General features: G+C 35.6%; 1 protein-coding gene across 1 annotated transcript in view; it reads left to right on the top strand.

Moving 5' to 3' along the window:
• Positions 1–11,908: 11,908 nt before the first annotated feature.
• The window catches only part of LOC148940563 (uncharacterized), a 101,421-nt gene continuing 97,854 nt past the window's right edge, over positions 11,909–15,475 (top strand). Inside the window, exon 1 of the mRNA XM_089105017.1 lies at positions 11,909–12,072. Coding sequence (XP_088961143.1) covers positions 11,909–12,072 — 164 coding nt within the window. The remainder of the gene's footprint in view (positions 12,073–15,475) is intronic.

Raw genomic sequence — 15,475 nt, 5'->3', positions numbered from 1 at the left:
TATCCCGGTAAAATATTATGTTAAACGATGCATTAAGACATATAAGAAAAAGTTAAAAAAAAAACTACCTGGCATAAATCATTTTATTACTAAGTAGAAGGTCATAAATCAAGGTCTATTTTTTTTTTTTTAATTTACTCCACAAAAAAAAAATGAATGATAGTTGTATGCCTAGAAACAGCGTTATTTGTTAGAGGGCTGCAATCCCCTATCCCTCTTTTTGCGACAAATATTTTACTTCTTTTATTATTTTACTTCTATTTTATTATTTACTTCTTTTATTTATCCCATATTATCAAACATTTTTTCTACTAGGGACTAAGTGAGATAGATATTGAAGAATCATAAGTTTTGAGAAGTTTTTAAATAAACCTCCCTCATTTTTTAACTTTCCCGTCAGAACAATATAGAGATAAAAATACGGGGGGGGGGGTCCCCTGGTCCATCCCCGGATCCACCATTGACTAAGTAGAAGGTAAAAGATCAAAGTCTATCATTTTTTCAGATTTACGCTACAGAATAAAATGAACTATAGTTGCATGTCTAGAAACTGCGCTACTTGTTAGGGGGTGGGGCTACAATCCCCTACCGTTCTCCTTACGGCAAAAAATTGTACCTTCCTTGATTTATCCTACATTAAAAAAAATCTACTAGAGACCAAGTATGATAAAAAATGAAGGGTCACAAGTTGACCCCGGCGCCGCGCCGATGAGGGAAGACCGGTGGCGGCGGGGCCAAAAACAGTGCGCCGCGCTGCCGTTAAGATGTCGGCGGCACGATCAATGTTGACCACAAACATTAATGTTTTCATCAGTCTTTCTCAAATCACAGCTTAAATTTACAACAGATTTGAGCCTATTCATGAGTTCAAAACTTTACAAGTCGCTGACTGGAAACTGGTCTTCTTCGTTATTCATTAAGAGAAGTAGAAATTTGGTAGAAACGAAATGGCTGTGGCGTTTCAGAACCCTTGCATAATAGTTGAAGTATCTATTAGCTATGTATTCTTAACATCAATAATTATCAAAATTAGTAGTGTTTTTTCATTGAGCATTTCTGTATACAAAATTTCAAATACTGTACCGCAAAATTCGTTAGTTATCTGGGTAAAAACTTTGAAAATAAGTTTGAGCTTAGAAGCTTAATTTTTTCATAATGACCTTTGCCTATATCTGCTTTGTCACCTTTAAAACAGTTGAAATGGGCGACTCTGATATTGTTTTTTTTTGCTCTTTTGGATTCCTAAAAAGCCTTCCTTGTATTAAAAACTGGTTTTTAATAACGATTTAAAAAAAATACATTTTAAAGTTTTTTTGGCTTCTTTTTAGAATGTCATGTAAGCTTAGGCTGAACTGCAGCTTTTTTTATTGCGTTTGGCTGCTCTTTTGGATATTATTCATTTTTTTTGGGGGGGGGGGGATTCATTCCAAATTATAAACTCATAAATACCTAATATCAGCTAAATTATAAACTGCAGCTAAAAGGAGTAAATTAAATTAAATTAAAAAATACATGATGAACACTTCACATGAGAACACTTCAATTACAATGAAACAAAAACATTTAATGGTTTATTCGGTATGAAGAAAAATGAAGTGCCAGCTATTTTCTTAGGTAAAAAAAGAAAAGCTCATCCGTTTTAAATGTAGTTAAATGAAATAATATGCAGACTGAAGTAGCTCTAAGAAGATGTTGACATTTTCTTCCTAGTTCGTCACTTTTAATTCAAGCAAAATGTTATGAGACTTAGTATCAGTTATTGAGTTTAAGCTTTGATTTCCAAATGCTCACAAAAATAACAAAATTCAAGAAAGTCGCAACAATAAGTCACCTGTGGTCAAATACTCAAATACTTCTCTTCGATCCCCATCCAGGCTCAAAGCTTCTGCTATGGTCATATTAATGGAAATCTCCAAAGAGTTTCTTTTTCAAAATAGCTTTCAAGCGTAGTTAGGGGTATTTAGCCTTTTTTGCTTTTCTTCAAAGCTTTGAAAAAAGTGTTATAATATTCCAAATGCTACATTTGTTATATTTGTGCAGATTTTTGGTCATCATTTGTGGGGTGACCGAATTTTTTAAACCACTGTAGATACGTAAGAACGTTGCAATATTTAGTACCGTGAGGTCATAAGACTGTCAAAGACTCCTCCTTGAAGCTCACAAATTGAAAGCTTTTATTTTGACCTGGCCTTTTAATGTAACTTTGGCACTGGATCAAGGGCGCCTTTGTCACTCAAGCAACGTTAGATAGTTAGGTGGGGATGTTGATATCGCTTTAGTCACACCAATTCGTTTTAGTGTGGATCTGCCTGGTACTTATGAATGAATGTTTTCAAAGTAAACTCGTTTCATCAATAAGAAAAAAACAGGTTGGACGCATGTGTCCCTTTCCCTTTGGACGATAAAACTATACAAGTGCTGTATCAAGTTTAACTCACGAAGATCTTGTTAATTTTTGTCAACTTTTCAACTTTTTGGCATCCCTGCTTTCAAAAAAAAAAAAAAAAAATCAAGGTACTATCACTTAAATATAATAGCTCCCTATGCCCTTCTCTGGTTACCATCTTGATAGGATACCGTCTCCGCTTTAAAAATAAAAAAATAACTAACTTATTGGTATCCCTGCTTTCAAAAAAAAAATATTCGAGGTATTATCATTTAAATATGATAGCTCCCTACCCCCCCCCCCTCTGGATACCACCTTGATAGGACGCCTTCTCTGCTTTAAATTAAAAAAATTAACTTTTTGACATCCCTGCTTGCAATAAAGAAATTTCGAGATATTATCATTCAAAAGTAATACCTCCCTACCCCCCCCCCCTCTGGATGCCACCTTGATAGGATACCGTCTCAATTTAACATTAAAAAATAATTTACTTAATAATTAATTAGGTCACAATTCAAACAAACACGCAAAATAACGTTAAACAGCTTAGTGTTCCTTGAAAAAAAATTGAGGGTATGAGTAAAGGGGTACAAAGACAACAACAAAAATGTCGAAACTATTCAGATGTACCTCAAATTATTGGAAAACTGAGTCATAGATTTGCCGTGGCATTCAATAAGATCCAAAGAATCTAATTAAAAGGGAGCGCACACAAAAACCAAATTAGGCCAGTAGCCTATGAGAAATCGCAAAATATCCAAGACAATGAACAAGTCCCAATGGGGGGCCCTGGGTCTAACAAAATATTTCAATGGTTTCCCAGAGAATTTGATATCATTTTCTTCCATCTCCACTTTAAATGAAAAAAATAATTATCTTTTTGGCATCCCTGCTTTCAATAAAAAAAAAATGAGGTATTATCATTTAAAAATGATAGCCCCCGATCCTCCCCCCTAAAGGCAATAATTTACAATTTTTTTATGAATCATATTTTTGGGGTAACTTCCGTTTCAATCTTTAATTCCCCAACCTTGTACATAGCTTAGTCTATAGCTAAATTTTGTCTCAATAGAAGGGGTTTTTATTTTTTTTTTTGGGGGGGGGGGGGGTAAAAATTTTTCAGAAAGAAGACTGTATTTTCTTTAATCTATCAGGCGTTCCAAAATTGAGTATTAAACATTAAGAAAATCTTATCTAAAAACAGCAAAAGAAAAAAAAACATTCTGCAAACTTACAATTCAGCTGTATAGTAGTGAATGCGTTCTATAATTCTATTCAGCTTGAAAATAAAATTCTTGACTACGAATGATGTAAGAAGTAGCGATTAGGAAACTGCATTCGAAATGATTTAAACTCATTTCATAAAGACGATACTTTTTTTGTCAACATATGAAGAACTGTGTATATTGCAATATTTGCAATTGCATATTGCATCTGTCTGGCTTTTATGCAAAGTGACAAAAGAGACGAAAATTAACTAACAAGAGAGTAGTGAAGAATTATGGTATGCAAAGTAATATTTGGCAGGGAAAGTCACTGGTGATAAATCGCTAGGGGTAGCACCGTGATAGCGTAATTTTCGAGGATTCGGGGAACCAAAGTTTTTTTTTGGGGTGACCCATAGATTTTCGGAGAAATACCTGAAAATTCGGGGATGGTGCAAGCCCTGCTTGATTTCTAATCAAGAAAATCGAAATACTAAACCCCACGAGAAAGAAAAGCTCCGACTTTGCGGTTGACGCAATAAAGAATTGCCGCAAAATTAATTTAAATTCAGCCGAACGCCGCCGCCTCTACCGGCGGTGGCGTATGCTGCCGGTAGAGCCGAAACTACGCCGACGGTGTAGCGAAACTTCAGCGGTGGTCGATCGGCCTTCTCATCGGTGGCGTTCGGTCGAACCGCCGGCGCGGCGCCGGGGTCTAGTCATAAGTTACACGCTTCTTTATAAGGCAAATTGAGCGTGTTTTAATCTCGGGGTATGCCTAAATGAATTAAAAAAGAAAGAAAACCCTTAATAAACTTAAACACAAAATGTGTATTGGCCCTCTCCTCCGTTGCCCGTGTTACTTTGTTTATCAGTATAAATCTGTTTAATTCATCTGCACAACTTCCTAAGAGAAGTATGAGAATTAGGACCTAAAAGCGCACAAGCCTATAATGAGACAACGTTCTTTGAAAGTTTCATACTAAAAAAAGAACTAAGTGGTACTTACATATGTCTGATTACTAATTCTTCGTAGCTCTTTAGAAAATAAGGCACATTAACCATCCAGCGAGAATTTCTTAAAATATCCGATTCTAAAATTCTAAAATAGAGATACTGGAGATATTCCTATAAACCCAATATACAATAAATTAAAATTATAGGATTCAAACAACATTTTTCTTCAGTTTAAATCAAGATCAATTCACCACATTTTCAATGAAAATTAAGTCAGTATACAAGCTATGTCAATCATTAAGTAGAGAATTCTTGCCAAATCTAATTGGTGAATAGTCTTTCATTTATTTTCTTTCATTTCATTTCATTTTTTGGTTTGTGTAATTCAGTCTTTCTTCTGCTCAGTTCGAGCTAACCAAAAGGTTTTAGGTTTCTTTCTTTTTCGAGCAGAGAAGACGGCTGGGCGTAAGTCGCTAACGAAATATCTGCCTCTGTCATTGTCGATTCTTTTTTCCCGCAGGCTGATACTACCCTCATTTTTCTCGGCTATATAGTTTTTTTTTGTGATATCTCAATCCTGTTTGTAGTTTTATCTGTCTTTAACAGTTCACAGAACTAATTTAATTTTATTTCAGCTAAAATTTCACCATTTTAAAATTATAATTACCTATAATATAATACATTTTGTTGTTTTAATAATAAGAGACATAAGTCAGACAGACGGCCTTTTAAACCGGGGAACAGCTATACACAAAACCAAATCATATTCAATCCTTTTTCTGCCAGCCTATTCCCACTTTTGTGCTCTGAAAATTGCAAGGTGTTTAAAATATTTAACATACCGGTGAAATACATAAAATACTGCTAAAATACGTAAATAACGTAAAATACGTAAAATAGGTAAAATACCAATTTTATGGGGGTCCGTAAAATTACGATAAACTATGTAAAATACCTATTTTTACCGCGATCAATTTTACGAGTTACAACACTGCTTGTGATGTCACCCAAGACAAGTTGAAACTCTGACCGTTTATTACCCGAGACCCGTATTTATGCCCGAATATTGAAACTAAACATGCAACAGTTCAGGAGTATCCAATATAAAACTGATGGCAACGAGTTTTAGTAGAAACAAATAAACTGAGGAAAACGTCTTTTTTAAATTAATTAGGAAAAAAAACTTAAAAGTCAAGTTGTTCCTTTCAAAACCTTGTACAAGTCCGTGTTAAAATTATCAAACTTGTAAATACCGTTTTCTTAGACAACTTGAAATAGAATTTGCATGAAAAAGCTTAATTTAGAAAGCCCAGTGAAAAACAATATAGCAAACACAGATTATGTTGCTATATCAGGGGAACAGACATAATGCCAATGGCTTTATGCGTCTGTTGTTGCTGGACAAGCTTAAAAAATATTTAACATGAATTAAACACGATCTTAACACGATCTTTAACACGATATTTAACACGATCCAAACAAGCAGCAGAAGATAAATAATTAAATCTTGGAATATAATTTCCATGATGAGGCAGGGGCGTAGCCTAATTTGCTATGGGGTAGGAGGGCAACTACCCCCTCCAGACCCAAGCTTGTAAGTATATTTAACGCAAACTTGCGTTAATTAAATAAAAAAAACACTACTTTAGACTATGTTAGGGAGGCTCGTGCCCCCTCGCTCCCCCTTGATCTGGTAAGCAATATTTAAAATATTTAAACTTGTTGCCCTCCAATAACTTTTGACTATTAAAAATGGCCCTTTCAATTTCCAATTAAAAATATTTAACATGAAAGAAAAGTTTTCTTTCCGTTCCCCCTTAAAAAGAAAAATTGCAGCACGAAAGTGCTATAATCTGATATGTAAGAAAAAAAAAGCTACGTTCAATTTAGCATGTGTTACAGCGCTACATATGATGAAATAGTGCTACATTTAGCAATTTCGGGCTACAGATGGCAACCTTGTTAATGGATCGTCAATAAAGAAAATGCCCAGAATGTAAAGACTTTGAATTGAACGTTGATGAATAGTAAGAAGAAAGGTACTTATCTGTTATAACAACAACACTCAAGAACTGAACTTAGGTTAATTATAATCAAAAATACCAAAACAGGATGAAAATATAATACTTTAGAAACAAATTTGGGCTATATATTTGACCATTAGGGGTGGGGGGTAAAGTATAGCGGGTCTTCATGCAAAATGTGTTAACTACAATTAATCTGCATATTATGAAGTAAGAATTGTCTTTTAACTTCACGCTGTCCTAATACTTTACCACCACCCCCTAATGTGTAAATAATATAAATATATAATTATATTCATATTAAGATAAGTTTTAATTATATAAGTCCAATGTATTCTGTCTCAATGTCAATGTATACTAGTGACTAAGATGAATTTTATTCACAGTTAAAAGAGCAAACATACAAGGTTCCATGTGGAAAAACGTTTCTATTACTGGGAGATTTTAACTCCTAAGTTGGTAGAAACAGGGATAGATGGTATCCCAGTTTGGGTAAATTTGGTATAGGTCAATAAAACAGTAATGGATACAGAGTTTTGCAATTTTGTAGGTATAAGAATCTAGTTATAACCAATACGGTGTTTGGTCATAAAATGGCTCATAAGTTAACATGGTATTCACGTGATGGTAAAGCAAACCTTATTGATTATGTTATAGTAAACCGAAGACTGGCAGGATCAATACAAGATACTAGGGTATATAGGAGTGCTGTTATTGATGTTAAAAGGAAAGATCACCATCTAGTAGTGTCCAGGGTAAATTTAAAGCTGAAATATCGGAAGGGTAACTGCTTTCCAGGAAGTTACGATGTTGGTAGACTCCAGGATGAGAATTTAAGAGATAATTTCCAAGATCAGTTGAATACTAAACGTAAGAGTTTAAAAGTTGATAATGTGGAAGATGGTTGGAATAATTTTAGAAAAATAATTTGTGAAGGTGCTGAAGGTGTATTAGGGAAGAAAGCTAGAACTGCAGCTAAGAATATTAGTGAAAAAGCTTTATGTTTAATAGAAAGGAGAAGACTTGTACAAGAATTATCTGAGTGATCGATCGTATGAAAACAAAAGAAATGTAAAGAAAGTGGAGAAAGCATTAAAATATGAACTAAGAAGGTGTGAAGTGGAGGCCATGGATAAAATTGCCGAAGATCTGGAAGATGCCGCTAGACGGCATAATAGTAAAATATTGTACTGGCACGTTAACAAATTGAAAGGGAGTAGTCAATCCGGACTTTTCCCAGTTAAAGATAGGAATGGGGTCGCAATTAGTGATAAGGAAAAAACTAAAGAGAGATGGGCCGAACATTTTGGAAAATTGCTTAACCGAGATAGAATTGCAGGAAAAAATATAGAGGAAAATGAAAAAGTTTGTGATACCTTGGATATGAAGGAAGATTTGTTTTGGGAGAAGGAGTTAGAAACAGTACTAAAAGGATTAAAGAATAATAAGGCTCCAGGTGCTGATAGGGTGGTAAATGAGTTTCTCAAATATGGTGGCTCTGAGGTTAGAAATAAGTTATTGAAGATTATGAATATGATTTTTGAAAAAGGGGAAGTACCTAATGATTTTAGGAAAACCATAATTAAGCCAATTTATAAGAAAAGTGATAAAAGTGAGTGCGGTAATTATCGAGGCATAAGTCTGGTCTCTGTAGGTAGCAAATTACTTAGTAATATGATACTTTTTAGACTGAGAGATGCCATAGACAAAGTTTTAAGTGCGCAGTGCGGTTTTAGAAAAGGTAGAGGATGTGTCGACCAAATTTTCACTCTTAGGTTAATAATTGAGAAGTGCCTGAGTTTTCAAACACCTTTGGCCCTCAGTTTTATAGACTATGAACAAGCGCTTGATTCTGTTGATAGAAGAGCTTTAGTGAACGTTTTATCCTTGTATGGTATACCAGACAAATTCATGAAATTTACTAATGCCATGTACGAGAATAACAATGCTGCAGTTAAGGTAGGAAATGATGTTAGCAGCTGATTTTGTATTAAATCAGGAGTAAAGCAGGGTTGTGTTCTATCTCCCTTTATATGGATTATTTTGATGGACTTTGTTTTAAGGAGCACAGGAGAGGCAATGGGAGACCACGGAATCAGATGGGGAGGAAAAAGTCTCCTGGACTTGGATTATGCTGATGATTTAAGTATCCTGGATGAAAGTGTGAGCAAAATGAATGAAGTTTTAGAGGATTTACGAGTTCAGGGTGCTAGAATAGGTTTGAAAATTAATGATAAGAAGACTAAGTCACTAATGCTAGGAACAAGTGAATATGAAAAGGTGACGTTTGGTAACGAAAAGATTGATCAGGTTGTCAGCTTCACTTACCTGCGTAGTATTATTAGTAAAGACGGTAGGAGCAGTGAAGACGTTAAAAGTAGAATAGCCAAGGCACAGGGTGTTTTTTCAAAGTTAAAAAAAAGTCTGGAAGAATATGAAGATAAGTCTGCAAACCAAGATTAGAATATTAGAAGCTACAGTGATGACAGTGGTCAAATATGGCTCTGAAGCATGGACGCTATGAAAAGCGGATCAAGATTTGCTAGATGTTTTCCAGAGAAATTGCTTAAGGATTGTTCTGGGTACCCGGCTGACTGATCATATTTCAAACAATAGTCTATACGAAAAATGTGGTTCAATACCGCTCTCTAGGGCTATAATGAAAGAAAGGTCGAGGTGGTTAGGGCACGTTGTGTGGATTAAGGATGACAGATTGCCGAAGATAGTTCTTTTCGGCCAACCATCTAGGGCTAAAAGGAAAGCAGGTCGTCCCCGTCTGGGGTGGGAGGGCGTCATAAAGAAAGATTTAAATGAAATGGGAACTTCGTGGGCGGGTGTAAAAAGGGAGGTTTGAATAGATTGGGGTGGAGGAGGAGTGTGCGTAGCTGTGTTGGCCTCAGGCGGCTTGGTGCTGCGGTGAGTTGTTAGTAGTAGTAGTAGTATTCTGTCACCTGCCCTTTGTTTTTCACTGAGCGTATGCTAATTGTCTCTTGATACAGACAGATGAAACCGTTTTTGTTCTCGAGTTTTACACAGCGTAATTATTGACTGTTGTACCTATAACACGGTGGCTGGCGTTCAACCTCCCCCCCCCCCCCCCCCGGCGTTTACCCTCCGGACAACACCCCTGAGGAAAATACACCCCCCCACGCAGAAAATACCCCTCCGAAAATATCCCCCCTTGGAAAATAACCCTCTGCGGAAAATACCCCCCGTGCGGAAAATACCCCCGGAAAATACCCCCTTCCCACCATGGAAAATACCCTATCTCCTCGCGGAAAATACCCCTTGAAAAATACTCTCGTGGAAAATACCCACCGGAAAATAACGCCTCCCCCCGTGAAAAACGAGGCTCTTCAAATTCTAAAATTTTATTTCAGTTTTTTTTTCCGTAGAAGGAAGGAATTTTAGTACTTTTATATTATACACCACTCACTCAAGTTTATGCTGTGCTAAACTCGAGAACAAACCGGTTTCTGCGTTAGTTTCTTTCAGCTTAGCGTGAGACAAGACAAAGACAAGTGACATAATAGATGGAAACTATATAATTTGGGTTATATATTTGCACATAGGGGGGGCGGCGGTCAGTTCGAAGTTAGAAAGCAATTCTTACTTCATAATATGCAGAATAATTGTACCTAACATATTTTGCATGCAGACCCGCTATACTTTACCCCCCCCCCGCTAATGTGCAAATATATGGCCAAAATACGTGTCTAAAGTAACGAAGAAACCGGTTTGTTCTCGAGTTTTACACAGCGTAACTTTGAGTGAGTGGCGTCTCATAAACAAGTAACAAAGTTCCTTCCCCCAATAGAAAAACATTTAAATAAAATTCTCCAATTTGGAAAGCCTTATTGTCCACGATGGATATTTACCGGGGGGAGAGTATTTTCCGCGGTGGGGGAGGGGGTGGTGGTGGTGGTATTTTACTCGAGGGGACCCCGGGGGGGGGGGGGGTAAACGCCTAGAACCTAATAACAGATAAGTACCAGAATAAGATTAAAAGAGGCCACGCCCTACTCTCGTTCCAAGCCAATAGCCATTCAGTTCTGTGTCCAAGCTCACGTTATTAACGTTACTACCCAAAACTGAAGTATCCTCATTACTGTTTTTGGCCCTTTGAGACACCCTTCTACACTGATTAACACGAGTAATAATACTGTGTTATATTTTTAATTTCTCATAATTTTTCTAGTTCTGTATGCTCTATCTTTACATTATTATTTTTTTTTTTTTTGGTTCTTTATGGTAATTTACTATTTTTGGGAGTAAAGAAAAACTTACTTGAACTCCCTTTTTTCTCATGGGAGCAAGGGGGCAATTTAACTGTTCTTTTTTTCTTAATAGATTTACCAAAAAAGAGAGGTACTTGTGTTTTATAGCCACCACACTCAAGTTCTGTCGAGAAGTGAAGTTTGGTTAAGAACCGGTTTTCAAAAGATGGGGGGAAATTCATTCAGATCGTTGACAGGAAAATGTCTTACCATGGATGTTAAAATGAAAATTTGGAATTTGCCAAGGACTGAAGAAGAGGCAATTAGAATTTGCCAGGATAAGGGGGCGTTGCCCAAAACAAAACAGTGCGTCAATGGACACAGAATGACTTTATACTCTTTCGATAAAGACCCTTTTTGGAAGTGTACAACTAGGCCATGTGACATTTCTGTGTTCTGGGTGCATATTTCTTAGTTGTAGTTTTCATAATTTTGTAGATAAAATATTATATTTTCATTATATTTTATTTAATTTCATTAACATTAACCGAACTTCACTACAAGACACAAGTACCGAAAGAAATTTTCAAGGACAATACTATAAACATTATTTTTCATAAAGGGGGGGAGGGGCAAAATCATGGTTGGAAAATACCCCTCCCTCCTCTCATTGACGCCACTGCCTCGTAATTTATATTGTATTTTGTAGCATATTGTATCACCTGAAGGCCAGGTCAGCTTCCTCCCAGAGCATAACCATGATTACTATGACCAGGAAATTTTCTACCATACCGTAAATTATATATATAAAAAAAGAGTATTCCTTCTGTTTTTGGACCTTGTTTTCCCCTCTGAATAAAAGCAGGTGGATAATTATCTTAAAGCTACTAATGAGCATTCATTATAAAAAACAAACAATTCGGTCACTAGCTGTCGTCTCCACCTTAAATTAAGCTTCATCTGACAATCAAAACTAATAATAAATTAACACCCACTTCGACAGAGCCCTTAAGAAAGTATTTTTAATGAAACCAAAGATCAACCAACAGTCTCTCAATGAACGTTGCCATGAATATGAGATATCCTGCGGAGTTTAAAAAAGATAGTATATATCCTTCAATGAAGGTGGGACAAATACCAACAATTTTCAAAAATGATGTGCCAGTTTTGAAGAAAAAGAAGAAGAAGCTTTGTTTCAGTGATTGGATTCAGGATTTCTTCTCATCAACATCTATGCATGGTTTATCTTATGTAGTCAAAGATAAAGCTGGACTCACGGAAAGGTAGGAAAAATACGACCCGCAGCAACAGGGGAGGCGGAGTTGTAGGATCCTCCCAATAGTAAGTTTTGAAAAATTTGTACAAATCTTTAATCAATAAGCAGGCGTGTGGAGCCACTAGGGAGGGTGGGAGAGGGTTGGACCGGGTAGATACCTCCTAAGAATAGTAGGAAAATATGGAAATAACTAATTCTTTCGATAAATTATAAAAATCCTTTGAATCGCAAAAATATTTATATATTGAGATGGGGAAAGAGAGGGAATCCAAACGTGTGCACGCTATTCGACAAAAGAACAAATTTTCTTACGGCCCATAAATTCTCTTGGATTTACCCTCCCGCCTGTAAAACTTTTGTAGACACGTTCTGGTTTGGGGCACCTGAAGGCATGTAAAGCAATGTTTAGTACGTCGCTTGGACGTTGTAGATGTTTTTCTTTACGGGATGTCCAATCCCGCAAAATCATTTAGAACGGTCCAAATTTAATCCTATTGCACCTTGAATCAATGTTCAAATCATGAATTTCTTAAACCTTCGTAGCAGTTTCAAAAAATAAGTTAAAAGTTACATCCAGAAAATACAAAATACTATTTTTTACTGTTTACTGTTTACTGTTACATGTTAGAATATTTTCTGTCGTTTTTAAACCATGGATGGTATTGTTATTTAAATCTAAAAAATCTAAAAAAAACTATGCTAAGTATAAAAGAAAGCTATGCTTTCTATGCTAAATATTTACGGTAAAACTTTTCTAACTTAAAAAAAGTCAAACTTATAAAAACCTATGTGAATTATAAACGAAAATAGACAAAATTAGAACTGCCAAAACAGATGTCATTAGATTCACGGGGTATGGGTCTATTTTTTAAACTGAACTCGCTTTAAAAACTATTTAAAGAAAAATTAAAATCTTACCACTAGAAGTGGGCTGGATTTCGAAGCCTTCCACAGTCAGATAATGCTAAAGTTCTTTTTCCTTTATTTTTTACTTTCCGTAAATCATCCTTTATTATGTTTAGCAAAAAAAAAACTTTTTGAGGAATGTACATAGAATAGCGTTAGTTTACTGTCACATGTTAGAATATTTTCTGTCGTTTTTAAACCATGGACGGAATTGCTATTTAAATCTAAAAAATCTAAAAAAAAACTCTGCTAAGTATAAAAGAAAGCTATGCTTTCTATGCTAAATATTTACGGTAAAACTTTTCTAACTTAAAAAAAGTCAAACTTATAAAAACCTATGCGAATTATAAAAGAAATCTATGCTGTCTAGACTAAGTATTTACGGTGAAACCTTTCTAACTTTAAAAAAAGTAAAGCCTAAAAAAAAGCTGTGTTAAGTATAAAAGAATGCTATACTTTCTATACTAAATATTTACGTTATAACCTTTCTAACTTGAAGAAGTCAAACTTAAAAAAATCTACGCTAAGTATAAAAAAGCTATGCTTTCTATGCTAAATATTTACGGTAAAATCTTTCTAACTTAAAGAAAAGTCGAACTTATAAATAGCTATGCTAATTATAAAAGAAATCTATGCTGTCTATGTTAAGTATTTACGGTGAAACCTTTCTAACTTAAAAAAAAGTCAAACCTAAGAAAAGGCTATGCTAAGTATAAAAGAAAGCTATGCCTTCTGTACTAAGTATTTACGGTAAAACCTTTTTAACTTAAAAAAAAGTCAAGCTTAAATAAAAGCTATGCTAAATATAAAAGAAAACTATGCTTTCTATGCTAAATATTTACAGTAAAACCTTTTCTAACTTAAAAAGAAGTCAAACCAAAATAACGCAAACATTCGTAAAAGCTTTATAATCTTCGTCATTATCATCACAGTAAGCAAACAATGCATATGTTAAAAATAAGGAATGTATATGGAAATTCTTCACCTGATCAGACCTAAATGACTTTTTAGAAAAGGTTTGCTATTTTAATTTCAGAATTTGTCAATTATTCATCGAAAATCTTAATATGTTGCTACTACAATGGATTTTTCCTGTACGCGACAAAAATTAACGTGACGTAAAGTTCTATGCAGAGATCGAGCCTACTTGGTACTGTCTACGTTATGGACAAAATTTGCTATGCACCGTTACATAACGTAATATACAGTTTAACTTATGCAAGTGTTAAAGGTTCTACGGCACTGTATCAAAAGGTAAAAGTACAGATAAAAAGGTAAAGAATATGGCATTGGACTTTATAGACCATACAGACGGTGTTGATCTCCGTTTCATGGCCGTTCTGCCAGGAGGTGCAATGAGGGGGCAGCCGCCCTGTTTTTTCACATACCCTCCTGTTTGACTTCCTCAGATTTCTCTAGGAACCCAATTAGAGCTGGTTCGACTTTGGCTGAGCTTATAGAGTGACGCCACCGACCCTGATTCCAAACCAAATAACCAGAAATCGAACCCTCGTCCACACATCCACAGAATTTCAAGTCTAACGGGCTAACCGCCTGGATAGGACGCCTAAAAGCGCCATAACACATAATACGCCATAAACAATAATATAAAAACGTGCCAACTTGCTTAAATTTGAGTCAGGATACAAGCTGGACGACAGGTCTCTTTTGTGCAAAGCTGTAATTTATTATTGTGCTCCACTTGGCACAATGGTGCGGCTGGGCTAGTGATTTGACTATTCGTAGTGAAACTGGGTCTCAACCACAGACAAAACGAACATAATACAGGTTCAAATGAAGTACTTTTATGGTAGCAATCAATTTTTTACTTGTGCTTGTCAACACTCTATTTCCCAAGCTTCTAGTATGCTTTAACGTCATCACACATAGCCTAAGGGTGCCAATACCTGACCTTTTACAAGCTTCATCTTCATTGGCATCATTCTCCCTGCTAACAGCCTTTTTGAAGGCAAATCAATTTTGGACATCCGGTTATGATTGGACAGCCAATATGATTGAAATACCTTTGAAACTTTGGAAGGTTAGATTGGCTGTCAAATCAAAGCCGGTAGGTTAGATTGTTGTTGGTAGCGCGAATGAAATCATGAAAACGAGGCTCATCATATACTTCTTGTCTTTGGTCTCAACGGTAAGCATGCTGGTAAAAAGCTACAATGGTCGCAAAGTTTATTTGGGCAGTATTTCATCCACGAGTTGTTTGTTTTTCCTAGTGTCTCTTCTAGTCTAGGAGGAGCTTTTACTTCACTACTTGATTTTACCATAGTGTTGTCTGGCCTTTGGTAAAAGTGACCATACCAGCGCAAGTAAGGGCGAAACTCAACAAATAAAGAGAACTCAACAAACTACAGGATGCCCAAAGACATTTTTTAGTTATAGACTAGATTATATTAACTACTACCCAGAGAGTCTGTCAGGAAACAGAAAAGGGAGAAAAGACGTAACTTATCCTGTTTTTAGGACCAAAGAAAATGAGTAACTTGAAA

Source organism: Artemia sp. Qi Xiang Cuo, chromosome 19 (assembly GCF_049724085.1).
Source record: "Artemia sp. Qi Xiang Cuo chromosome 19, ASM4972408v1, whole genome shotgun sequence".
Taxonomy (NCBI): domain Eukaryota; kingdom Metazoa; phylum Arthropoda; class Branchiopoda; order Anostraca; family Artemiidae; genus Artemia; species Artemia sp. Qi Xiang Cuo.
The sequence above is the reverse complement of the archived record's forward strand: the minus strand, read 5'-3'. Positions and strand labels throughout refer to the sequence as shown.